General features: G+C 38.7%; 1 protein-coding gene across 50 annotated transcripts in view; it reads left to right on the forward strand.

Moving 5' to 3' along the window:
- The window catches only part of CREM (cAMP responsive element modulator), an 87,703-nt gene extending 61,662 nt beyond the window's left edge, over positions 1-26,041 (forward strand). For 9 of the 50 annotated variants that reach the window (XM_001148504.7, XM_009458257.5, XM_063781626.1 and 6 more), the window contains 3 exons: positions 2,153-2,341; positions 20,816-20,972; positions 25,572-26,041. In XM_001148504.7, the coding sequence (XP_001148504.1) occupies positions 2,153-2,341; positions 20,816-20,972; positions 25,572-25,719 (494 nt within the window). In that variant the 3' untranslated portion in view covers positions 25,720-26,041. Of the gene's footprint in view, positions 1-2,152; positions 2,342-9,015; positions 9,189-9,821; positions 10,117-10,393; positions 10,511-15,394; positions 15,431-20,815; positions 20,973-25,170 lie in introns of those variants that run through there. The other 41 variants (XM_009458261.5, XM_063781624.1, XM_009458258.5 and 38 more) reach the window with 14 other exon arrangements.
- Positions 26,042-26,793: the final 752 nt, after the last annotated feature.

Below are 26,793 nucleotides of genomic sequence, written 5' to 3' on the forward strand. Positions count from 1 at the left end.
TGTGTAGACACTGGCACCTTAGGTGAAAGAAGAGAAAATTTGTTGTTGTTACTCTTTCCATAATTCTCATAGGTTTGTCCTATCAGGTTATCGCCTAAGTGCTTTTTTGCCTAGATGCCTTTAAAAACGTTTGGAAATGACTTGAAAATATTCAGAGTGTATTTTAAACACTACTGTTACGCTACTGTAAGGTATTTACATTGATGTATAGATGTCATGTTATTCTGGTGATGTGTTTTTAAAATCTTCATTGTAAAGCCTAGTTAGCTAGTTTATATGTGATTTTTTAAAAAGCCTAGCCTCTGGTACCATTTAATATCTACTGTTTGAAGCATGCAGTTGGAATCTTTATGTTAAAATATACAGACCTTTCAGATATTTTAAATAATACTTGTCTATTAGAGTGAAATTTTGAAACAAAACGTTTGATCAGTTATTCTTTGGAAGCTTCAAGTCAATTAATATGTTAACTTTTAAACATGACTGGCAGATCTCAGTATTTAAAGGAAATCTACTTCCTATTTGTTGCCATTAGCTGTAGTTACTTGAGATACTTGGTAGAGGTAAATATTGTAGCACAAATCCTTTTAGTAACAGTTACTTTTTAAGGACCTTTGCAACTTGACAATTTATATTTCAGGATTCTCCTGACATAGACAAAATGGCAAAGGTTACAGTTTTCTAGACTTGAGCTTTATAACCAAAATATGTTTTTATATATATTTATATATAAATGTATAATATATGTAAATTATATAGTTATATATAACATATGACATATAATTATAATAAATATATATTAAAATTTTTGGTTATATATACAACATATATAACTATATATAATTATATATAGTTATAATTATATATAGTTATGTATAATATATAACAAATTATATATAACATAATTATGTTATATATAATTGTACATAACATATATACATATATAGGTATATATACATATATACCTATATATGTTATATATAATTATATATTATATATAAAATTATATAAATAATTATAAAAATATAATAATTATAAAAATATAATTATATTTTATATTAATTATATATAATATAATATATATACACATATATAATATGTATTTATATATAAATATATAAATATATAATATATAAATGTATAAATACATATTAATATATAATATATTTATATATTTATATATAAAATATATAATTATATATAACATATATATAATTATATGTATGTTGTTTTTTTTTTTAGATGGAGTCTCTGTTGCCCAGGCTGGAGTGCAGTGCCGCAATCTCAGCTCACTGCAACCTCCAACTCCCGGGTTCAAGTGATTCTCCTGTCTCAGCCTCCCGAGTAACTGGGACTACAGACACCTGCCACCACACCTGGCTAATTTTTGTATTTTTAGTAGAGGCGGGGTTTCACCATATTGATCAGGCTGATCTCAAACTCCTGACCTCAGGTGATCTGCCCACCTTGGCCTCCCAAAGTCCTAAGTTTACAGGCGTGAGCCACTGCACCTTGCCTATATATTTCTTAAAAACTACTTTCTTTTGATGACAAATCAGAAAAGTAGTTAGCTGAATGAAGGTACAAATTCATTTTAATTGCAATATTAAATGGGAATTTTTCTTTTCTTTTCTTTTTTTAGAGACAGGGTTTTCCTGTGTTGCCCAGGCTGGCCTTGAACTCCTGGGCTCAAGTGATCCTCCTGCCTTGGCCTCCCAAAGTGCTGGGATCACAGGCATGAGCCACCACACCTGGCCTTAAATGGGAATTTTAAATGGTAGAAGAATGGTGTTTATAAGGAAAAACATCTGAGAGAATGGAGAAAACCAGGAAGCTGGACTCTCCCTGTCTCCTTCTCCACTCTTCCTCTTGAGTGATGTAGTCAGCTGGATGCTAAGTAGGAGGAACACCCCATGGGCTCTATGAATCTCAAACATTTCTGAATATAAAATATTTTCAAGTGTTTATAAGCTTTTCCTAGAGTATTGTCCCATGACGAAGCTGATCTTCCTTCTCAATTGAGCATAGAAAATAAGGGTAACCTGAGAAAGAAGCAATGGTAATAAATAGACCCAGAGTATATTCTTCCAATAGGGGATTATTAAAAATAAATCTTGAAATTCTCTAATATTTCTTTTCTTTTTCTGTTAAGTTGCTATAGCCCAAGGTGGAACAATCCAGATTTCTAACCCAGGATCTGATGGTGTTCAGGGACTGCAGGCATTAACAATGACAAATTCAGGAGCTCCTCCACCAGGTGCTACAATTGTACAGTACGCAGCACAATCAGCTGATGGCACACAGCAGTTCTTTGTCCCAGGCAGCCAGGTTGTTGTTCCAGGTATATTTTATTAATCTAATACATTTAGAATACCTATGGATTACTATATCACACCATTGAGTGGTGATTTTATAGTTTTTTGAAATATATCGAAGGTAGATGGGGGGTTGGGAGGCACTTAAAAAGGCTTACAGAAGAAATCTTTTAATACATTAAACAGCAAATTAAGTTTTATCATTTTTCGCCTTTTAGCAGGTTTTACTGGCTCTGGAGAAAGGCCAAATTCAGAGTAGCATGATAGAAAAAGAGAGATAGAAACATGAATGAATTTTTTTTTTTTTTTTTTTGAGATGGAGTCTCGCTCTGGCGCCCAGGCTGGAGTACAATGGCGTGATCTCGGCTCACTGCAACCTCTGTCTCCTGGGTTCAAGTGATTCTTCTGCCTCAGCTTCCCGGGGAGCTAGGATTACAGGCATGAGCCACCACGCCTGGCTAATTTTTGTATTTTTAGTAGAGACGGGGTTTCACCATGTTGGGCAGGCTGGTCTCAAACTCCTGACCTCAGATGGAGTCGTCCTGACCTCAGGTGGAGGCCTCAGCCTCCTAAAGTGCTGGGATTACAGACGTGAGCCACCGCACCCGGCCACATGAATGAAATTTTAAATTAATTAGATATCCTTCATTTGGGGGTTGCAAATGTTGTACTTATAATAGATTTCTATTACCTAATCTATGACAATTTAAGTATTCAGGCTATGATGCCCCAAATTTGTTTTTTTCCCTAGCTGTTACTTTCAAGTCTAATTTCTAGGCAACTCATTTCAAAACAAATGCTGACTTTGGGTTTTTTGTTTGTTTTTTTTGTTTGTTTTTTTGACTGACTGTTCTTAGTTGTTTGAATTCTGAAGTATCCATTCTAGCTCTTATGGAAGCTGTCAGTAATGAAATAAAAGTTGAGATGTAGCCCTAAGTTTTTAGGGTTACCTGAGATTTCAACTGGATTTGCGTTGTACATTATTTTAATTCAGTTGTGCCTATGATAACTGTAATAGATGTATTTAATACAGCTTTCACAACTCCTGTGTTTTAATTGAATTCTATTCCTCTTGGTCCATTCGCTTAGGATTTAGGATATAGCACTATTTTTTAGAAATTTGCTTGTTTGTTTGTTTGTTTATTTATTTATTTATTTATTTTTGAGACAGAGTCTCGCTCTGTTGCCCAGGCTGGAGTGCAGTGGCGCGATCTCGGCTCACTGCAACCTCCGCCTCCCAGGTTCAAGCAATTCTTCTGCCTCAGCCTCCCGAGTAGCTGGGACTACAGGTGCATAACGCCATGCCCGGCTAATTTATTGTATTTTAGTAGAGACGGGGTTTCACCGTATTGCCCAGGCTGGTTGTGAACTCCTGAGCTCAGGCAGTCCACCCACCTTGGCCTCCCAAAGTGCTGGGATTACAGACAGCACTAACGTTAAGGAAAGTAAAATCAGTTATTTTAGTTCGAATGTCTTGCAGGTATTATAAGCATATTATAATTGATGAGTCTCTTGATACTCTCAGGTATTTTGGGGGTTAATGTGGACTATGGTAAAAGTGTGTGAAGAACTGAGGTGGTGGCATTTATGGAGTAAAAAATGCATAGTACAAACCCAGTACTTTAATGTTTTCTTGAAATGTAAAATGAAAGCCACCTGTTCTATTCCCCCCATACTCATGGACCATATTTATGTCTAGGTGAATAATCTTAAAGAATAATTATTTCTTCTCATTTTATCTTTGTTACATGGAAGAATCTACTGCAAACAACAGAGTTTTGAGAATTTTTAATGTTTTACACAATATGCACGTAAGTTTGTGCCTTGGGGTTTTTAAGAATTACTTTTCTTCCACAAGTCACAAAGATTTTTTTCCACATTTTCTTCTATTTGCTTTATGGTTTTACCTTTCACATTTATGTCTTTAATGTATCTGGGCTTCACTTCTGTATATAGTATTTGGTGGGAATTCATTTTTAACTTTTTTCTCCATATATGGAGCCACTCCCAAGGGTTTGTTGTTTCCTCACTGGTGTATGGGGCAGCCTTAATTAGACAGTGGGTTTGCTTTTGCACCTGGATCTGGCCAGTCTTCTGTCTGATTCATCTTTTTCTGAATGCCAGCGCCATACATGTTTGTTATCTCATAAAACAAGTTCCCCTTGTCTTTTTTCTCAGTTTGATACAGAGTTAGTTTTTTGTGCACTGTTATTCTCTCATATGCATTTGGAATAAGTTTGAGTTTCTAAATAGTAGTAGTAATAATAATAATAATAAAACCAATGATGAGACTGCATTAATTTTTTTTTTCTTGAGATGGAGTCTCGCTCTGTTGCCCTGCCTGGAGTGCAGTGGCACGATGGCTCACTGCAAGCTCCACCTCCCGGGTTCACGCCATTCTTCTGCCTCAGCCTCCCAAGTAGCTGGGACTACAGGCGCCTGCCACCATGCCCGACTAATTTTTTTGTATTTTTAGTAGATACAGGGTTTCACCATGTTCGCCAGGATAGTCTCGATCTCCTGACCTCATGATCCGCCCACCTCAGCCTCCCGAAGTGCTGGGATTACAGGCATGAGCCACCATGCCCGGCCAAGACTGCATTTAATTTAGGGAGAGCTGAAGTCTTCATAATGTTAAATTGACCTATCCCAAACCATAGAAAGTCTTGTTTATTCAGATCTCATTTTACTTCTTTTAACAGTTGAACATTTTTCTATTTATTTATTTATTTATTTATTTATTTATTTATTTATTTATTTATTATACTTTAAGTTTTAGGGAACAGTTGAACATTTTTCTTCACGGAGATCTTGCATATTCTTTCTTTAGTTGGTTCCTAAGTACTTTATGGGTTTTGTTGCCATTACAATGGTACCTTATTTTGTATTGTATTTTCTAATTGTTGCTGGTGTAGAGAAATACGGATTATTTTAAGTCGATCTTTTATCTATTAACTTTGCTGAACTCTAATTACTTCTAATAATTTACTGATTCTTTGTGATTTGGTCTGTGATCCTATGTGAATGTTTATACAAATAGTGATGTTTTGTTTCCTCCTTTCCAATCTTTATTCCTCTTTTCTTTTTCTCTTTTTTTCTTTTCCTTAAATAATCATGGCCAGGAGCTCCAGTTTAAACACAGCAAGGCCAGTGGGCATTCTTGTCTTCCTGAATTTAGTGGCAGTGTTCCCTGCCCTCCTTCTCCCTTCATCTCACTGAAGGGCCCTGTCAGCTTCTTTGTGGATTCTCAGTGCCTGTCTTGGCTGATGCCTCAGCAGTATTTAACACTGTCGACTTCTGCTTCCTCCACTTCCTGAGACTGTGTCCTCCTTGCTCTTCTCTCTCTGCTGCTTCTCTGTCAGTCTTGTTGCTGGGCTAAGCTTCCCCTGCCCCTGTCCTGAGTGTTTCAGTGATCCTCAGGCTCACTCCCCCACCCTCTTCCTGCTGAGCTCCCTCCCTGAAGGACTCCCTCCCACGCTGGCTTCAGTTCATTGTGACTATGTCCTGACTCCAGCTGGTTCCTTAGATGGCCACACATACCTCTGACTCCTGAAATCCACTCTTCCTATCTTCAGTGATTGACCACTACTATCCCACCTGGTGCTTGATGCCAGAAACCTAGGTGTTGTCCAGTATTCTTCCCAGTCTCCATTCAAAGTCACTGTGTAGATTCTTCTGCCTGGCTGAGCCATGGATGCTTCTGCCACTCCACAGCCCTCTGTCCTGGCCCTGGCCCTGGCCTGGGTGCTATCCCTCTGACCCAGGCTACCCCTGTAGGCTACAGTCTCTGGCAGCCACCGGAAGCTGGCTATTGTGGAACAGCTTTCTGACCCTCCTAATCATGCCAGAGGCAGCAGCTCCCTTCTTGGCTCAGTTTTTTGGGAATTGTTCCTGAAAGTTCAGCTAAACTCTTCATTCCTCACAGTGATTCTGGGAGCCACTGATAGTTCTTAAAAACAGCAGTTTCTTGCCCCCAACATCTCCATTACTGCATTGCACTTGTTTTGTTTTGTTTCATTTTGTTTTGTTTTGAGACAGAGTCTCACTCTCTTGGCCAGGCTGGAACACAGTGATGTGATCTCAGCTCACTGCAACCTCTGTCTCCTGGGCTCAAGCATTTCTCCTGCCTCAGCTTCCCGAGTAGCTGGGATTACAGGCATGTACCACCATGCCCAGCTAATTTTTGTATTTTTAGTAGAGACGGGGTTACACCGTGTTGGCCAGGCTGGTCTTGAACTCCTGAGTTTAGGTAATCCGTCCATCTCGGCATCCTAAAGTGCTACGATTATAGGCATGAGCCACCACACCTGGTGTCTGGGGTCTTTTTAATAAGGGCACTAATCCTGTTCACAAGGGTGTCACCCTCATGACCTCATCACCTCTCAGAGGTTCCACCTCCAAATACTATTGCATTGGAGGTGAGGATTTCAACAGAGGAAATTGGGTGGGGATACAAACATTCAGTCTATAGCATCCACTCCAAAGCATCCATCAATGTCTGTGACCTGTTAGACAAAGCTCCAAATCTTTCATGTGGCCCAAATCTTTGCTCGATCCAAGCCTTGCATTCTTTAATAGCTGCCTACCTCTCCACTTCTCCCTCTTTTGTAATACAGCTCTTTCTTTCATTTCCTGGGATAGGCCATGCCCTCTCTCCCTCCAGGGCCTTCTTCACACATACCGATTGCCTGATAAGAATACTTTCCCCGAGGAAGCCTTGCCCATCCTCCACATCTGGCTTAGGCAACCTTCTGTGAGTTCCTACTGTACTTCCTTAGGCACATATCATGTTGTGTTGTGGCTCTCTGTCTTGCTAGATGGTAAGTTCTATTTGGACAAGTACCTAGCACAGACCCTGGCATGTGATAAATGTTCAGTAAGCATTTACCAAATGAAAGTGAACTGTTCTTCCTCTGAAAATGTGATTTGTTCTGTGTACTGATTGACTTGAGATTAACTGGTCCAGGGAATACATTAAAACTTTACTAAGAGCAGTAATCAACTAAGCAACCCATTTCCCTTCTTTCTTTCCTTCCTTGCCTTTTTTTTCACACCAATATTTATTGAGCATCTATGTGCCAATTTAAAGAAATGCTGACATAAAAATCAATTTCTTATTGATTTTCTGAAATTTGAAATAAAATTTACTAATAGCATTCTTGGACCCAAACCCTCAGGTGTGACTGGGACAGCAAAGAGTCCCTGCTGGAGCCCCAGATTGAGGTTGATGTCTAGGTGACCATCCAGGGTTCCTTACTCAGCCAAGATATCTTCAGCTGAATTGAAACCCTAATCCCATTGTCAGGTATCCTGGAGAATTACTAGAAACATGGACACTCCCTGAAACTTTACCTCCTGAGCATCTGAGGTGTAAAGTCCTTACCTTTACTGGAAGATGATTAAATTAAATACAGCTAAAATGTGGTGGGATGTCCTTTCATTGACATAAGGTTGGGTTGAATTCTAATCATACAAAGGAAAGGGCTTTGGGTGCGGTGGTTCACACCTGTAATCCCAGCACTTTGGGAGGCTGAGGTGGGTGGATCACCTGAGATCAGGAGTTCGAGACCAGCCTGGCCAACATGGTGAAACCCCGTCTCTACTAAAAATACAAAAATTAGCCAGGCATGATGGGCACCTGTAATCCCAGCTACTTGGGAATCTGAGGCAGGAGAATCATTTGAACCCAGGAGGCGGAGGTTGCAGTGAGCCAAGATTGCACCTTTGTACTCCAGCCTGGGGGAGAATAGCAAGACTTCATCTCAAAAAAAAAAAAAAAAAAAAAGACAAAAGGTCTCAGTGGCATGTCACTTATTTTTTTGCAGTGGAAATGCCAATAATTTTTTTCCAGGCTATGGTCTGTTCTATGGTTGAACATTTGCCCATTTTTGTGTCTAACCTTATAATCACTGAATTTCCTATAATGATCCAGCTCTCTATGTGCCAAGCCTTCATTAAGTGATCCAAATAAAATTTGACATTAAAAAAAAGTACAAATAGTAATTTTGATTTATTTATGAATTTTAAAAATCACAAATGTCTTTTCAGGGGGGTTTAATCTGGGAAAATAAGGTATTAGATTGAATCACATGAAACTGCTATTTTTGTAGGCCAGAAAGTTCAAATATCAGCAAGTTCATGTGATTCAATCTAGTAGTTATGGGAGAATACTACATAATACTTGCTCCATTGGCACAGTGAATTTTTAAAATTTAATTATCTACTCCCTTTAAGTGAAAGTAGCAAATTCTCTATCACCTTAGGAAGAGTTGGATTTTTTGATGGTGTAGCAAATGGCTCAGCAAATAAAAATGTTAAGTGAACACAGGTCGCTGGATATTTCTTGGTGAGTTTAGAAGTGACTATGAAATATGGTATTTCTTTACTGATAGTCAATGTGTGTTTTTTTTTTTTAAATCTCCAAGTGTTTTTTCTCTTATGAGTTAGGAAATTATGTTGGGTTTATTCTCCCTTAGTTTACCTAGAAGCCTTGGACACAACAATAATAAAGAAGTAGCCCTGTAAGATACAATCATGTAACTTTTAATGCTAAAAGAGACATTATTATTATTATTATTATTATTATTTGCCAGAGCCCACCTCAAACAGATTTCTATGTAAAAATGAGAAACAAGAGCATTAAGATGGTTTATTACAGGAAGAGTTTTTATAGGGCTTGGGTTTCAGTGAGCTCGCCTGTGACAAAGCAAATTGATGGCAGTGATAGGCTAGTGATGTCATTGTGATGTCAGTCCTCCTGCTTATCCTGCACATGCTTGCTAATTTGGAACACTTTATGTTGAACTGTGGTAGAGGAAACAAGACAGTTCTGTCTGCAGAAGCCCATTATGGCTGTAACTGGAGATGACACAGGTAAGAATGTTAAAGAGGGGTTTTCTGTTAATTGTGCAGATTGTTTTGAAGTTTAGGAAGTATTCAGGAACATCTGAGTGTTTCAGAAAGTGTTACTCTCCTAGTCACTTAGGTGTAAGACTTTTTTTGAAATATACATCTATATATTCAGCTCACTTTGTTAGGGCATCTTAGTGTGATTGTTTCTTTGCTCAATATTCTATTGCTTGCTTGACTGAGGCACTAATCCTCTCTTCCTCCCTCTATCCTCCCTCCCCTCCTCCCCGCTCTTCCCCTCCTCTTCTCTTCCCCTCTCCTCCATCTCTGTGTCTCTCTTTCATATGCATACCATTCTGCCCTACTAAAATAAGCTGTTACTTCATTTGCAACCTGTTGCAAATTCAATCTAGCCGCAGATTAAACATACAGTATATACCGTTCATGTTCTGATTTCATTACTGTGGACAAATGCAGCTCCAAACAGAATAGGAAAAACCCGCGTGTTATGGATGTTTGTGTGCCTACTTGTTTCTTTCCTCCTGTATTTAAAATGGTCTGTTCAGCTAATTGAGTTCAAAGGGCTGATGTCATTACATTTCCTGGAATCGTGTTTCAGCAGGGGAAGTGGAAAAGTTAAAACTCCAAGTGAGCTGCACATTGACGTCAGCTCCGAGTCATGTTGTGATTTAGTCAGTTCCTTTCCGCTTTGTAAAATGCTGCTGACAGATTTAGAGTTAACTAGCTCACCACTGCCTCTGCCTCCAAGCTGCCTTTTAGACTGAATAGCTTTTCTTGTTAGCCCTACTTTAACATTTCTTTTGAAGTGGGTGTCTGCTTGAAGAGGGAAACACGTCATGAAACTGTAATGCATGAACAGAACTCAGGAGTTGTCTGGCCAGCTTAGTGGTAAGATCGAGCCTCCTACTGAGGCCGTCCTTGCATGCGCCTGGTGAGAAATGGATTATGTATTGTATAAGCTGGCGGGTTCTTTACTCTTACTCCATCTATAGGAACTTGCGATTCAGAGCTCTCTCTAGTGTTCAGTCAGGGAAGTGCTTGTCTTTTACTTGTTCTCCCAGCCTCTGGTATTTAAATTTGTAATCGGTAATTTTTCACTAGGTTTGCTTTTCTCAGTAACAAAGAGTGATTTTGGAAGACTTAGTTACTAATAACCTTTGTGTGCTTGCAGTGTTGTTTATTCAGTGGTCTTGTTTGTAATAGTACTGAATTTGCAGTTGAATTAAGAAAGAGTGGATGGTTTTAAACAACTTCACTACAATTTAGCTCTTCGAAGTTAATGGGTCTCAGCCCTCTTTGTGGATAGGAACATTGGATTGTCTTGAGTAAGTAAAACCTGTATTACATTGTTTTTAAAACTGTCTTGAGGAACTATTTTTTTCTCGAAGTTTTGTGAAGTTCTAGAGATGCTATAGACTGCAGAACTCAAATGATAAATTTATTATAAGACATAGATGAACTTAAAATCATCTCAAACACTGCATGTCATATGATTCTTAGAACCAGAAGGCACTTTTGTACATATATTTTCTAAAAATTATTGGTTTATATCTTTCTTTACCAAGCCTTTCATTCCTATTACCCCTTTGACTTGTCTAAGCATAAGACTCATAACAAAAAATAAATAAAATGATGTGAAAACGCTGTGTACTTTTTTTTTTTTTTTTTTTTTTGAGACGGAGTCTCGCTGTGTCGCCCAGGCTGGAGTGCAGTGGCACCATTTTGGCTCACTGCAAGCTCCGCCTCCCGGGTTCACGCCATTCTCCTGCCTCAGCCTCCTAAGTAGCTGGGACTACAGGCGCCCGCCTAATTTTTTGTATTTTCAATAGAGGTGGGATTTCACCGTGTTAGCCAGGATGGTCTCGATTTCCTGACCTCGTGATCCGCCCTCCTTGGCAATGCTGTATACTTTTAACCACTACATATAAATAAACAAACATTTTTGACATTTGTTTTTACAGAATGAACATAACATCCTTGAAAGTTTTTTTCACAGTTTTACCAATAATGCTACACATGATTGATTTTCCCTTTCCAATTTAACTTTTCAAAATGCTGAAACTTTAAAATGTCAAACAACTTAAAACACTTTTTCACAAGACCTGATTTTGCCTTTGGAAATCATATTTTTAAAAATCTGGTCATTTCTTACAGAATCAGTGCTATTTGAAAAATGAGTAATAAATTTTATTTCATTTTACTTTATTTATTTATTTATTTATTTATTTATTTATTTATTTTATGAGACGGAGTCTTGCTCTGTCGCCCAGGCTGGAGTGCAGTGGCTGGATCTTGGCTCACTGCAAGCTCGGCCTCCCGGGTTCACGCCATTCTCCTGCCTCAGCCTCCCGAGTAGCTGGGACTGCAGGTGCCCACCACCACGCCCGGCTAATTTTGTTTTTTTGTATTTTAGTAGAGACGGGGTTTCACCGTGTTAGCCAGAATGGTCTCGATCTCCTGACCTCGTGATCTGCCTGCCTCGGCATCCCAAAGTGCTGGGATTACAGGCGTGAGCCACCGCGCTCAGCCTCATTTTACTTTATTTTTTTAAAGCCAGAAGAGCACAGGGTTAAGGGACTTTTTTGAAGGTGTAGTAGAGTAGCTTTAGGAACCAGACCTCTGGGCTCTCAGTTCTGAGGTAACCCTATGGATCGGCAGACCAAGTAGATCTAGATTAGTGGCTTGCAAACTTTTCAACCATGACCCACATTAATTATCACAGCAAAGTGGACCTATGTGTGTATGTACCCTACATTTATATAAAACAAGTTTCAGACATAATTCTTATCCTTACAAAATATGATGTACCCATAATTCCTTTTCTGTCCTTTTTTTAAAATGCTATTCTTGACCCATGAAATTTGCTTTTTGACCCATTAATGGTCTACAGCTTACAGTTTGAAAAACTTTGATCTAGACCAAAATCAGGCTCCTAGCACTAGTGGCTGGCCTGGAAAAGATATTAGCAGCATTTACCTACAGGATCATGAAGTGAAATATTAAAAGCAAATGACTGGCCGGGCGCGGTGGCTCACGTCTGTAATCCCAGCACTTTGGGAGGCCAAGGCGGGCGGATCACAACCTCAGGAGTTCAAGACCAGCCTGGCCAACATGGTGAAACCCCGTCTCTACTAAAAATACAAAAATTAGCCAGGCATGGTGGCACGCGCCTGTAATCCCAGCTACTCGGGAAGCTGAGGCAAGAGAATGGCTTGAACCCGGGAGGCAGAGATTGCAATGAGCCAACATCGCACCACTGCACTCCAGCCTGGGTGACAGAACGAGACTCCATCTCAAAAAAAAAAAAAAAAGTAAATGACTATAGTTTATGGGATTATATTATTGATTTTGTGGGGCATAATTTACATTTTTATTAGAAATTGCCTTTTGTTTTATTCATAAACTGATTCTGTTAGGAGCATAATTTCCTATCTTTTAGACTCTGAGTCTGACGTTGCATTCTGACGTTGCATTCTGGCTGGATTTCTGCATTGTTAAAAACAAACTTTCCAACAAATTTGGAAAACTAGTGTCTTAGTTAATATTTGATGCATGAGAATAAGGATATATATCATCTTTGTGAAAAGAGGCTATTAGCAATTATTTTTGCTTAAAAATATTTACATAAAAGAATAATTTTGAGGCTGGGCGTGGTGGCTTACGCCTGTAATCCCAGCACTTTGGGAGACCGAGGTGGGCTGATCACCTGAGGTCAGGAGTTCAAGACCAGCCTGGCCAACATGGTGAAAGCCCATCTCCACAAAAATACAAAAATTAGCCGGGCGTGGTGGCATATGCCTGTAATCCCAGCTACTCGGGAGGCTGAGGCAGAAGAATCACTTGAACCTGGGAGGTGGAGGTTGCAGTGAGCTGAGATAGTGCCATTGCACTCCAGCCTGGGTGACAAAGCGAGACTCCATCTCAACAACAACAAAAAAGAATAATTTTATTTAGGTGTGACAGCTTCTTGAAGTTGGTAACTGAACAAGTTATAATCACTTTGGAAGTGAAAATAACAAGGCATTTATCTACCTTAAGATTCAGTAAACCAAATCTGCAGGGTGAAATTGGAAATTACTCATGTTATTTTCCTACTACTTTTGAAAAATGTATAATGAAATGTAATTTGGGATATTTATTTCACTTTGCCCTGTTTATATGAATATATTAGGCAAATATATTTTTTCATTTATATTCTAATAAAATAATTATACTTTGCATTTTTGTAAACTTTAAAATAAAAAAATCACTTAATGTTACAAATAAACATGAATACCAACTGTAGAAAGTGCTGTCAAAGAAACTATCAGATTGTGACTGACACAGAAACAGGACATACAGGTTAAGGGATCAGGTAGGCCTCACTAGGAAACCATGTTCAAATGCTAAAAAAGGCAGTTTACAGGCATTCTCACTGATACATGCCCAACTACACCCAGGTCAGACTGGGTAAATGACTTCCAAGTTTACAAAGCTAGCAAGTAGTGAACCCGTTCGAGTCTTCAGAATCCTCGGGTTCTGCTCATAGCATATTAATGTGACTCCTCAAAAGTCACCTGACATTGACACATGAATGCAGTGTCACGTGAGTACATGCTGCTACACACTGCTTATAAAACATATTATTTTAAGTCGTTAAAATGGCTTTTTTTTTTTTTTTTAAGACAGAGTTTCACTCTTGTTGCCCAGGCCGGAGTACAGTGGCGTGATCTTGGCTCACTGCAACCTCTGCCTCCCAGGTTCAAGCGATTCACCTGCCTCAGCCTCCCAAGTAGCTGAGATTACAAGCACCCACCAACACACCCGGCTAATTTTGCATTTTTAGTAGAGACAGGGTTTCACCATTTGGTCAGGCTGGTCTCGAACTCCTGACCTCAAGCGATCCACCCGCCTCAGCCTCCCAAAGTGCTGGGATTACAGGCATGAGCCACCACACCCAGCCTAAAATTGAATTTTTTATAGATTATTATTACTCTCATAGGACAGTAGAGCATATATTTGCTATTATATGGAACATTAAATTTCAGTGTTCGTAATTTCCCATCTTTTATATAGACTGACTTATAGATTTTCACATACTAAACTTTAAAAGGTCCCTTATGTATAACTTACTTAGCTGGATTGTAATAATTTCATAATGTATGCATATGTGAAAGCATCACATTGTACACTTTGAGTATATACAGTTTTTGTCAATTATACCTCAAAGCTGAAAATATTTTGGTGAGTTAATTCTGTGTGGTCTATGTGTTATAGTGATTGTAGCAAATTTGAAAATGATCAGTGCTTAAATAGCCATTTTTATGTAGGGTTTAATTTTCACAGAGAAGGGAACGTTTTTGGCAGTGTGGGACACCAGGCGTGGAGGTGTAGGATCTGGGTATTAGGAGCAGGTGGTGGTAGACAGGAAGAGAACCACAGCAGTGGTGGTGATGTCAGCAGCTTACCAGAGCTAGGGATAGAAGCCCCCCACTTAGAAGTGTGACATCTAAGTTAACCTCTGCTGCTTACTTAAAGGTGTATTTAGGATTAGTGCCATGCTGTGAAATGGCATATGAAAACAGGAACTCTCTATATAAAAATGTTTTTTATTCAGTCTTTGTGCTCAGTACTACAGATATCTTAATAAACAATTGAATAAAATCACCATCATTTGGGGTGTTGAGAAATCGTTTCACTTTGGAAGTTACCAACATAGGTACTTGGCTGGGTTTCTTATTTATTTCTTTGTTTCCTACTCTCACTTGTGGGTTTTTTTTTTCAGTTTTCTTCTTCCCAGTCTGATGAGAGTATATCTTTGGCCATTTGGGGTTCTATTATAAATGATTGCATACATTGAAAAGGATATCTTACATTATCTTTAATAATGTATTCTCTAAAGGAATATAACGATATATAATTTTATAAGTTTTTAATAGGCATATTTTTTAACAAAATAAGGAATAAGAGCCATAAATTTTGATTCCCTGGGTTTGTCAGAAGGGAAACTCCAGGGGGAAATGTATTTATGGATGTTATATGTGTTTTAACTAATACACAGTATAAGCATAACTTGGAACGTTGTCTTTCAGAACTTAAGGAGGGGAAGAGGAAGGGAACTAACATTTGTGGAGTGCCTGCCATGTGCCAGGCACTGTGCTAGACACTTTGACATACATTGTAGGGTTTATTGTGAGTAGTAAATGAGATACTGTATCCCCATTTTACAGATGAGGAAACTGAACTTGCCCCAAGTCACATGGCTGGTAAGTGGCAGAGCTGGACTAGAACCCAGACTCCAAACCCCATGCTTTTTCTGCTGTACCGTGTTTAAAGCTTGCAAAGAGAGATACGTAGTTAATGACCAAAATTGAGAGTTCTAGGAATTTTCTTTTCCCATGAAATATTTGATACTGAACCTAAAAAAAAAATAATGCTTTCATGTCAGGAGCTAGATGGAAGCACATCATAATGAGAACGCCTTTGCTTTTAAAATGCTATGTTAGACTTATCTAAAGTGCATCTAAGGAAAATTTAAGAAATAATGCCTTTTATCAAGAAAGGCCACTTTGAAGAGACAGATCGCATCTTGTAGGGCTTTCCATGTCTTAGAGGTAAAGGTTTAGCTATAATAATGTAAGTTTATAAGAAAGACTGCTTATTTTAAGCATTCTAAATGACAGCAGGCTTGTGCAAAACCCGAGGAAGTTCAAATTTTACTTCATACAGCACACATGAACTCATGAAACACCCATTATATGCCAAGTACTGTGCTATAGATTCTAGGGGTTTCTGGGGTTAAAAAGATACTATCCCTGATTTGTCTTAAAGTTTTTGCTTTCCTGAGAATAAAGTTAGTGTACAAATATCTTATAATCTTTCTTCAATCATGATTGTTAATTCCCCACTGATAACCCATATATTTTCAAAATATGAAAATTCTAGAATAAAAAGTAAATTTAGACACTTTCAGTAGTTAAATGGGACAGGAAGTGGCCTTTATAAGAATACAGGAATAGCAGTGTGTCATCAGAGAATGCAGGATGGTCTTTGAACTGTGATCCTTGGTATCTTATCTGCTTTAAATTTCCACTGAGTTCATAATATTGGAAATTTGAAGCTAACTAAGATAAATACTTTTTATAACTTGTTTTAAAATTAAAACTTGTGACATTTAGATTTTCTCAAAACGAGATTATCTTTGTATCTTTATTTTTTTAAGAGACAAGGTCTTGCTATGTTGCCCAGGCTGGACTTGAACTCCTGGGCTCAAGTGATCCTCATGCCTCAGCCTCTGAAGGAGCTGGGATTACAGGCATGAGCCACTGTGCACAGCTGTCTTTGCCCATATCTTTTTAAATGTACTTTACTAATAAGATTATATTTGAGTATATGGAATTTGTCCATTGACCATTAGAAGTATACCACCATATAGATCCTTTGGGATATTATAGAAATTTATACAAATTCCTACTAATTTATACTAATTCCTGTTTCTGGCTTGAACTAATGCGCTGTCATTTTGATTTTATTGAGGGAAGTAAAATGAATATATGATACCTCTGAAAAATTATAATAAAACCCAGTCACCTAACATCTCAGAACTAATACATCTGAATATATCATCCCCTTCCAAGTTATTTTAAAGTGGTATTTTTTTCTGAGCTATCGCTCAAAATGTTTTTAAGAATTCTTATTTTGGAACTGCCATTATCTTTCATGGTGCCAAATTTGGTCCCTTGAGGGTGGTTGTTGCTTCTGGAAACAGGCAAGAGTTGTTTGGAAGCATTTCTGATAAATACAAGGCCAATGAATGAACTTCTTTTTTTTCTTTTTTCCTTTTTTTTTTTCCTGAGACAGGGTCTTACTCTGTCGCCCAGGCTGGAGTGCAGTAGCATAATAACGGCTCACTGTAGCTTCAACCTCCTGGGCTCACATGATCTTCCCACCTAAGGCTCTGGAACCAGACGCACGCCACCACACCTGGTTAATTTTTGTATGTCTTGTAGAGATCAGGTTTCTCCATGTTGCCCAGGCTGGTCTTGAACTCCTGGACTCAAGTGAACCTCCTACCTTGGCCTTCCAAAATGCTGGGATTATAGGCGTGAGCCACCATGTCTGCCCTTGAACTTCATTGTTCACCTGTGACTATTCCCACCCACCCTTTTTTTAAAAAAACAAGTTTTTTGTGGCCGGGCGCAGTGGCTCACGCCTGTGATCCCAGCACTTTGGGAGGCTGAGGCAGGTAGATCACGAGGTTAGGAGTTCGAGACCAGTCTGGCCAGAATGGTGAAATCTCATCTCTACTAAACATACAAAAATTAGCCGGGAGCAGTGATGGGCGTCTGTAATCCCAGCAACTTGGAAGGCTGAGGCAGGAGAATCGCTTAAACCTGCGAGGCGGAGGTTGCAGTGAGCTGAGATTGTGCCACTGCACTCTATCCTGGGTGGCAGCGTGAGACTCCGTCTCAAAATAAAAATAAAAAGTAAAAAGTTTTTTTTTTTTTTTTAAACTAGCTTTTGTATATATCATGGAACCATCCTGCTCTAACTTCATATTACAAGAAAACAGCAAACGTCTACAGAACTAGAGTGTAATGAGCCCCTCTCTACCCATTAATTTTACTACACGTCTGTGTGAGCAGTGTTTGGAAAGAATGATCCTAGACCGAGGTCCATATCCATGCTGCCTGCACGTGTCAACCTGGTGTCATGTAAACGTCTCATTCGTCACTGGCTATTGTTCCAATTTTAGAAGACCTAGGTGACCACCAGCTGTTCTATTGTTTCAGCCTTTATTACCCCATAACCTTCTTCCCTGGATGTGGGTGAAGAGAAAAGGGAGGAGAGCTATGTTATTCTCTGCTCCACTCCATCTCTTCTGACAATACGATGAAGATATGTTAAACAATCTATTAAGTTAGTTTATAACTGGCTTAACGTGACCTTGTTAACTATCTCAAAGCTATACAGTTTTGTACGACTCATTGAGTTGTCTGTGTATACATTATTTTGAATAGTCACAAAAACAAATTTAGGACTTTTCCCAAGTTTATTCATATGCTGGTGATCATTAATCACAATTAGGCCAGGCGCGGTGGCTCACGCCTGTAATCTCAGCACTTTGGGAGGCCAAGGCAGGCAGATCACGAGGTCGGGAGATCAAGACCATCCTGGGCAACATGGTGAAACCCCGTTTCTACTAAAAATACAAAAATTAGCTGGGCATGATGGCGCGTGCCTGTAATCCCAGCTACTCGGGAGGCTGAGGCAAGAGAATCACTTGAACCAGGGAGTAGAAGGTTGCAGTAAGCCAAGATTGCACCAATGCGCTCCAGCCTGGTGTCAGCAAAACTCCGTCTCAAAAAAAAAAAAAAATCAATTATTCCCTATCACCAATGTTTTAAAATTACATGTAGAAGGAAAAGACAGTACCTTATAAACAATATTTTTATTAATTCTATGAAAATCTTTAAATGAGCTTCCTTGAAAGCCATGTTTTTAACTGTTGTATTCTTTCACCTAATTCTCAAGCCTTAGAAGGCAGAAATCTGGCATATACCCAAATAGAAGCACATAAATCAGTTAATCTTTGTTTAACTTTTTTAAACAAAGTTTCAGTGATAATATCCTATTTAGCTGACAAAGTATTTGTCTCCCATGGGTAGCATTTCACTTCTTATTCATTGGGTATAATACATTTTCATGAAATACAGAAATGCTGGTTTTCCTCTTTTGATTGGAATTTAGTTCAGGCAATTGTTATAGAATTTGATAACTTTTTAAAAAATCTTTTTTCTTGCACTTAGCTTTGAGAGAGCATGTATTTGGTAATGTCTCATCAGAGTGACAAACTAACTCTGGACCATATGTTCTCAATGTTGAAGCGTTGGTGGTTTTATCACTCTAATCCATCTGTCTTTTCTAGGAAGCTATGTTTCTTGCAGTAGACAAATTTTGAATATAAATTAGGAAACTTTGAGAACTTACTTTTAGTATTTGATCTGAATACTAAGTAAATATTAAACGCTGTATTTTAACTGTATGATTATACTATGCTTAGACAATACTTTTAAATGAATATTTACAAATGTATTATTTTCCTAGAAACCTAAGAAAGAAAAATTATCTTTCCCCAGAGAAACTAGGTTTAAGCAGAGCTTTGCTGGGTTTTTATTGTTGTTTTTTGTTTTTTTTTACTGAAACTGCAGTGAGCTCAGTTCCTTCCAGTGCTTCAATGATTTTCTAGTAATGAGAATTGCACTTAAAGACATTCAGTGACTGTTTCAGGCATGATATGGAGTATAGGAAAATCTCTAAACTGAAACATTCAGAGGATGGAGATATTCTGCTTAATGGAAATTTTTGCAGTGGTGTGCTACAGTCAGCTCCTCCTGGCTTGCTAGAGCCTATTATTAAATTTTCAGGCCGGGCGTGGTGGCTCACGCCTGTAATCCCAACACTTTGCGAGGTTGAGGCAGGCAGATCACTTGAGGTCAGGAGTTCAAGACCAGCCTGGCCAACATGGCAAAACACCATCTCTACTAAAAATACAAAATTAGCAGGTGTCGTGGTGCATGCCTGTAATCCCAGCTACTTGGGAGGCTGAGGTACAAGAATCGCTTGAACTGGGGAGGTGGAGGTTACAGTGAGCCAAGATTACACCACTGCACTCCAGCCTGGAGCCACTTAGTGAGACTCTGTCTAAAAAAAAAAAGCCAGGCGCGATGGCTCACACCTGTAATCCCAGCACTTTGGGAGGCCAAGGTGGGAGGATCACGAGGTCAGGAGATTGAGACCATCCTGGCTAACACGGTGAAACCCCGTCTCTACTAAAAATAGAAAAAATTAGCCAGGCGTGGTGGCAGGCGCCTGTAGTCCCAGCTACTCGGGAGGCTGAGGCAGGAGAATGGCATGAACCCAGGAGGCGGAGCTTGCAGTGAGCCAAGATTGCGCCACTGCACTCCAGCCTGGGCGACAGAGCGAGACTCCGTCTCAAAAAAAAAAAAAAATTAAATATGTGTGTGTATAAATATGTATATATATACATGCATATATATATGCATATATACATACACATACACAATTTACACATTAAAAACATTGGTACTCAAAACTCATAATTTCCAAGTATTTTCTCTGTGCTCTGTGGGTATTGGCATCTGTTTTGTCTGTATGCTGTGCTGCTTACCACGTGTGTGTCTTTCCAACTCCACGCTCAGGAAAGTCACCTTGGTAGCTTGAAACTGGCCATGGTGGAAGTATTTACATCGTGAGAATTACTGAACACTACACATCAGGGCTTTTTCATTGTTTTGTCCTGAGGACTGTTTATTAAATATTTATTAGCACACCACTGATTTTAAGCTAAATGAGCGTCTTAAGCTTTTGCCTTTGATAAAAACCTGTCTAAAATGCATTAGGATGCTTTTCTACCTTAAGTGTTTAGAGCATGCTAAATATCATTGTTCTAAGTGCTGAAGAAGATCTTTAATACTTGAGATTGCTATAATGCTCAGAATAATTATCTTAGACATTACAAGATCACCTCTTATGAGATGTCGAAAGTATATCATTTCCAGATCAGTTTTATGTAAAATGCCAAATTATGAATTCTTTATATAAGCTCAAAATATTTTGTTTTACTGCAGCTGCCACTGGTGACATGCCAACTTACCAGATCCGAGCTCCTACTGCTGCTTTGCCACAGGGAGTGGTGATGGCTGCATCGCCCGGAAGTTTGCACAGTCCCCAGCAGCTGGCAGAAGAAGCAACACGCAAACGAGAGCTAAGGCTAATGAAAAACAGGTGAGGTGTTGCACAGGGAATCGGTAACTTCTAGGACACTTTTTAAAAATTACAGTTTTCACCGGGCGTGGTGGCTCACGCCTGTAATCCCAGCACTTTGGGAGGCCAAGGCAGGCGGATCACAGGGTCAGGAGATCAAGACCATCCTGGCTAACACGGTGAAACCACGTCTCTACTAAAAAATACAAAAAAATTCGCCGGGCGTGGTGGCAGGTGCCTGTAGTCCCAGCCACTTGGGAGGCTGAGGCAGGACAATGGCATGAACCTGGGAGGCGGAGGTTGCAGTGAGCCAAGATCGCGCCACTGCACTCCAGCCTGGGCAACAGAGCGAGACTCCATCTCAAAAAAATAATAAAACAATATTAAATATTAATAAATAATAATAAAATAATGATAAAAATAATATTAATAAATAAAAATAAAAATTACAGTTTTCAGCTGGGCGCAGTGGCTCCCACCTGTAATCCCAGCACTTTGGGAGGCCGAGGCGGGCAGATCACAAGGTCAAGAGATTGAGACCATCCTGGCCAATATGGTGAAACCCTGTCTCTACTAAAAATACAAAAATTAGCTGGGTGTGGTGGTGTGCACCTGTAATCCCAGCTACTCGGGAGGCTGAGGCAAGAGAATCACTTGAACCCGGAAGGCGGAGCTTGCAGTGAGCTGAGGTCGCGCCACTGGACTGCAGCCTGGGTGACAGTGAGACTCCGTCTTAAAAAAAAAAAAATTACAGTTTTCATAAGCCGTTTCTCCCAAGTTACATGTTGTGTGGCATTTCATGTAGGTTTGTGCTCTGTGTGTGTTATTAGATTGTCTTTCAGTCAGAATTCCTGGCTGTTAAACTATTTCATCAGCAGGAGTTACATCCCTATGTTGTAAGGGCAATGTCCAAAAGATACAGTAATTTTTAAAAATAATGATTAAAGGACTTTGTTAGAAACAAAGAGCTATTTTGTATTTAGTATTTGCTGTGAAGTAGGTGATAAGTCGAATTTTTTAGCTTCTCTCTGAGAAAAATGAAGTGTAAGTGAGGCGTTACTTTTCGACATTTTCTACATGTAGTTTCCTTTTGTCTATTTTTTAACTTTTTTTCCTCTATTACACTGAAATACATATTTAATCTGATAAATTCTAGTCAAGTGCAAATACAAAATAACAAAAAGAATTAAAATCATCCATGGCTCTAACCACTTAGGATACCTCCTATTATAGTCTATGTACTTCCAGTCAGCTCTCATTTTCTCTCACTTTTTCTTGCTCCATATCTCTGTCATTTTATTTTTTAAGCAACATATTATAAAATGCTATTTTCTAAAACTTTTTAAAAATTTAAACATAAATAAAATTTTATTTTATTTAACTTGTATATTATTTATTGGTTTAGTTTTTATTATGGATAATGGTGCAAATTAATCTGATTTTCAAAAGGAACAGAATTGTCTTAGAGTTTCCCAGTAGTCTTGTCACCTTAGTCCTAATGTCAAATAATGTCCTCATTGTGGGCAGCCAGGACAGAGATTCAGCAGTGTTATCAAGGGCCCAGACTCCCGCTCCCGGCTGTGTCATCTTCAGCATGTATCATTCATTCTCATGATCACAGCGCGGCTACTGAACCTCTAGGCATTGCCTCAGACAGGAAGAAGGACTAGAGCCAAAAATTGGGGCTAGCTGAGGTCTGGCCCAACTGCAAACCTTTCCTGGAAGATCCTCCCAGCAACTTTCACCTACATTTCATTGGCTAGAAATAGGTCTTTAGTCCCTAGCTGTACAGGATTCTGAGAAAGGTTTATTTTCGCTTTCTAAATCTCAGTTTCAGAGCAAGACAAGAGAAAAGCAGATGATACCTGGCTGTTAGGTTGCTCATTATCTGTTTAGCAGGTTTTAAGTGCTTTATTTCTACTGTGTGTTTAATGCTTACATGAGAATAGGTGATTATTATGCCCAGTTTACAGATGAGGACCAGAAGTTCAGAGATGTTAAGGAATAAGTTGGTCAAGATCACATGGCCCAAACTGGGCAGAACCAGGATGGGCAACCGGGCAGTCTTTATTCCAGAGCCTGTCCTCTATACCAGCATCAGGCATCTCGAAAATACCCCATGATAACCTGCAAATTTCACTTCCTGGGGAAGTGTGAGGCTTTAGTCATTCACAGATAGATCTCTTACATATTTTCTTTTTATTCTTTGATTGGCATCTATAATCGACATCTCATTATATCGTATTTCTGCCAATCCAGCAACAGTTTTTGTTTCTTTCCAGCCTTGTCAGAGTTTCTTCCTTGCCTTGCATTTCCTCTCCGTGCTGAGGATACACCCAGACACATGCAAGCCTGAAAACCGAGCTCACTATTAATAGAAGAAACAGGTGTTTTCCATGGCTGAGGAGTGCTTAGGAATGTACCATCTACTGATGTGATCAGGGAAAGCTTTGTGCCTGCAACATTTTGACTCTAGTAATATGTGTGTCTGTGCATGCACACACACACATGCACACTCAAATGTAGAAGATGAAGTATGAGTATTTATAATAGCTTGGTAAAGAAAATGTTTAAACACCCACAACACCGCTATTAGGTCTTTAAATTTTTCATTTAATGGTAACCATGTTTTGTAAAATGACTATCTTCCTTCTAGGTCTAGAATTTAATATAATTTAATCATGAAAACGTTGGTATTCATAAATGAATTTCAGTGCCTTTGTGGAAAAGAGTTAAATTATGTCCCCAAATTGGCAAATGTGTGTGTTTGGATTTATTCTTAACTTTTCCAATTGCATCATTTAGATTAAATTAGTCACTATAACATTCTATTCAATTTTACATTTTAAATTTCTTTTGTTAACCAGCTGAGAAGTCTGAGAACTTTGTGCGTTCGCAGGGTGAGTCCATTGTTCCTGGCTAGGAAGCAGGGGTTGATCTTTTCCTGCAGTTCATTTGGATTGAAGGTTCTTCTTTGCTGACTCTTGCTTCCATAGTGAAAACACAGATATCCACTCAGTGAGAGTCAGCTATCTTAAAAAAAAAAATCATGTATACATCACATGTGGTTCAGGATGCTAATTGGCATTACAGAAACTGGTGTTTAGACATTCAACACTGCTTTTTTAAACATATTTGAATGATAGTGTCTGTTTCAGTGCAGGCTTTTTTGACATGAAGGGTGATCTACCTCAAAGGCAGTTATTCTGGAATTGAATCCTCCAAAATGAGGCCAATTAAAGGGTGTCTTCTACATAGGAGTTAAGGGAAGTGGTTGCCATCCCTCCCACCCTGAAAAAAAGAAAAAGAGAAAATGTTGGCTCTATTTATTGTTTTGGTGGGGTTATGTATGAAAATGACTAAGTCAACTCATCTGTTTGTGTTGTTGCTTTGGCTACTGGTCTGTTCTTTCATTTTGGGCTTCTAGTGCTTTAAAATTCAATATATTGGATATTAAATGCATGTGATTAGGAAACAGTCTTGAAATATGCCCAGAGTTACTCAGTAGCTTCTTTTTTATAATTTTAATTGTGGTGGTCTCACATTTGTCGGTTTAAATTGTCTGAGTTATTGAGTGTTGTATTTTGTAGCCCCCTTCTTTAATTTTCAGAAGCACTGTCCATTTCATTTCGGTTTATAAAAATGCACATCTTTTGTTTATTGTTATGATTTATCCATGTGTGTTTTCTAGCCAATAAACTGTGTCTTGCAGTCATGATTGATCTTGTTTTACTGAGATTTAGTTTTGAAGACTAAAAATCTCCAGTGTTGATATTTAAGGTTTTTGAGGATTAATTCTTATAATCATTTTTGATCGAATAAAATTAACTCATTTTGTCGGAGTATGTGCCTTTTGGGAGACAAAAATAATTAAGAGAATTGAAAGGATCTATAAATGTGTTTGTAGAAATTCCACTTGGGGATGTGGTCCTATTGTAGTTTACTGAAAACAGTTGTGGGCATTGTTACCAGTGGAATGTGTGCCCTAAGAAAACACTGTTTGTGATGAATGCTGGGCGAACTGTGTTCTCAAATCATTCCTGTTGTCTAATGGTTATCTTACAAAAAGCATGTGCCTGGTTATGTTTGTTATGTGGCTTTGTACAGTCCTTACCTAGGATCGATTGGCTGTTGAGTTCGGGGGGCAGAAGTGCACTGACCCACTGTGGATTGTGTTGGAAGGCTGTTCCTGTAGTCATTTGCCTTGTGTTGCTTCCAGGGAAGCTGCCCGGGAGTGTCGCAGGAAGAAGAAAGAATATGTCAAATGTCTTGAAAATCGTGTGGCTGTGCTTGAAAACCAAAACAAGACTCTCATTGAGGAACTCAAGGCCCTCAAAGATCTTTATTGCCATAAAGTAGAGTAACTGTCTTTGACTTGGACCTTGTTTACTGTAATCAAGGCAGGAGATGCAGCAGTCCTACTTATTGCCATGTGGACTTGTGGGAAGGACACGTGTGACCCTTAAGAATCCAGTTTGGATTAGTGTTTGAAATTGAATTGGGAATGTTGTTCCAGGATGTGGAATGCAGCCGTGATCACACTTACCGAGCTTACTTTGATCTGTTTGTCAATAGCATGCAAAAAATGCTTTGTTTGCCCTTTGCTTCTGCGTTTTTCAGGGAAGCTGCCAAAGAATGTCGACGTCGAAAGAAAGAATATGTAAAATGTCTGGAGAGCCGAGTTGCAGTGCTGGAAGTCCAGAACAAGAAGCTTATAGAGGAACTTGAAACCTTGAAAGACATTTGTTCTCCCAAAACAGATTACTAGAAATATTTAACTATGAACTGAAGACAGCATGTATAGTTGCTTTTGAAGGAATACAATATATAGCTGGCAAGAATGGTGGCTTCTTTTCTTTGTATCATTCATCTTCTTCTTTAATCACTCAACATTCCTAAAATGCTTCACTGTATGTAGTTAAGTCGTAGCTATAACTTCAAATTTTTTAAAAGAGACAAACTGTAAAAAATGTGTGTATTCTTAAAATGCAATATTTGTAAGGCTTGTTCCAATGCCACATACTTGCAGCTCCCATTCTATGTGTCATCAATAGTGTCCTATGCAATAAAATTATTTGCAGGTCTTTAAATCATTTTAGGAAAGGATGATCAAAAATAATGCATCCAGCAGTACAATAAAAGTAAACCACAAAAAAATACCTCAGGAAAGAATAGAAAGAAAGTCTATCTAATGACATGCCTATATGAGAAGAATAGCCTAGATATGAATATATGGCATTTGCAGATTTTTATATTAGTTGCTTTGTTAAAAAAAAAAAAAAAGATTGTATTGCTGTCCTTGAATGCCATAGTCAAAGAGAGTTTTTAATAGAACCATGTTGGTTGCACTTTGTAGTGTTTGGTGCTCATTTAAATATCTGAACATTTACTACAGTTTTTAACTCTATTGTGTAATATAAAAGATCTTACAGAAGTTCTTAGTGTTGGTTTAATATTACCTAATGAAAGTGATGACATATTTTTTATATCTGGAATGAGCCTGTTGGGATCGCATTGCATACCTTCGGGGTACAAGTCAGTTTCTACACTGGGTGCTGATCCTTGCACGCACCCTTTCTACCATCTCACGGTAGGGATGGCCGCAGGGCTGTGCACCCAGAAGAAGATGGCTGTTAGCGTTTCGGCCTTCATAATGGCCTGAGACTTTCTTTCTGTAAGTGGTCTGGAGCTGTCCGGCTGGTGGCCCCCTATTTTGCCATTTAGCGAACAACCACAGGAATTTTAAAAACAAAAACATCCCAAGATTTTTTCATTTCAAAATGCTTCAAAGTCCACATTAGATCAGATACTCCGCTGTCGGCACATTCAGCTGAGGTTCATT

Source organism: Pan troglodytes, chromosome 8, assembly GCF_028858775.2.
Source record: "Pan troglodytes isolate AG18354 chromosome 8, NHGRI_mPanTro3-v2.0_pri, whole genome shotgun sequence".
Lineage (NCBI taxonomy): Eukaryota > Metazoa > Chordata > Mammalia > Primates > Hominidae > Pan > Pan troglodytes.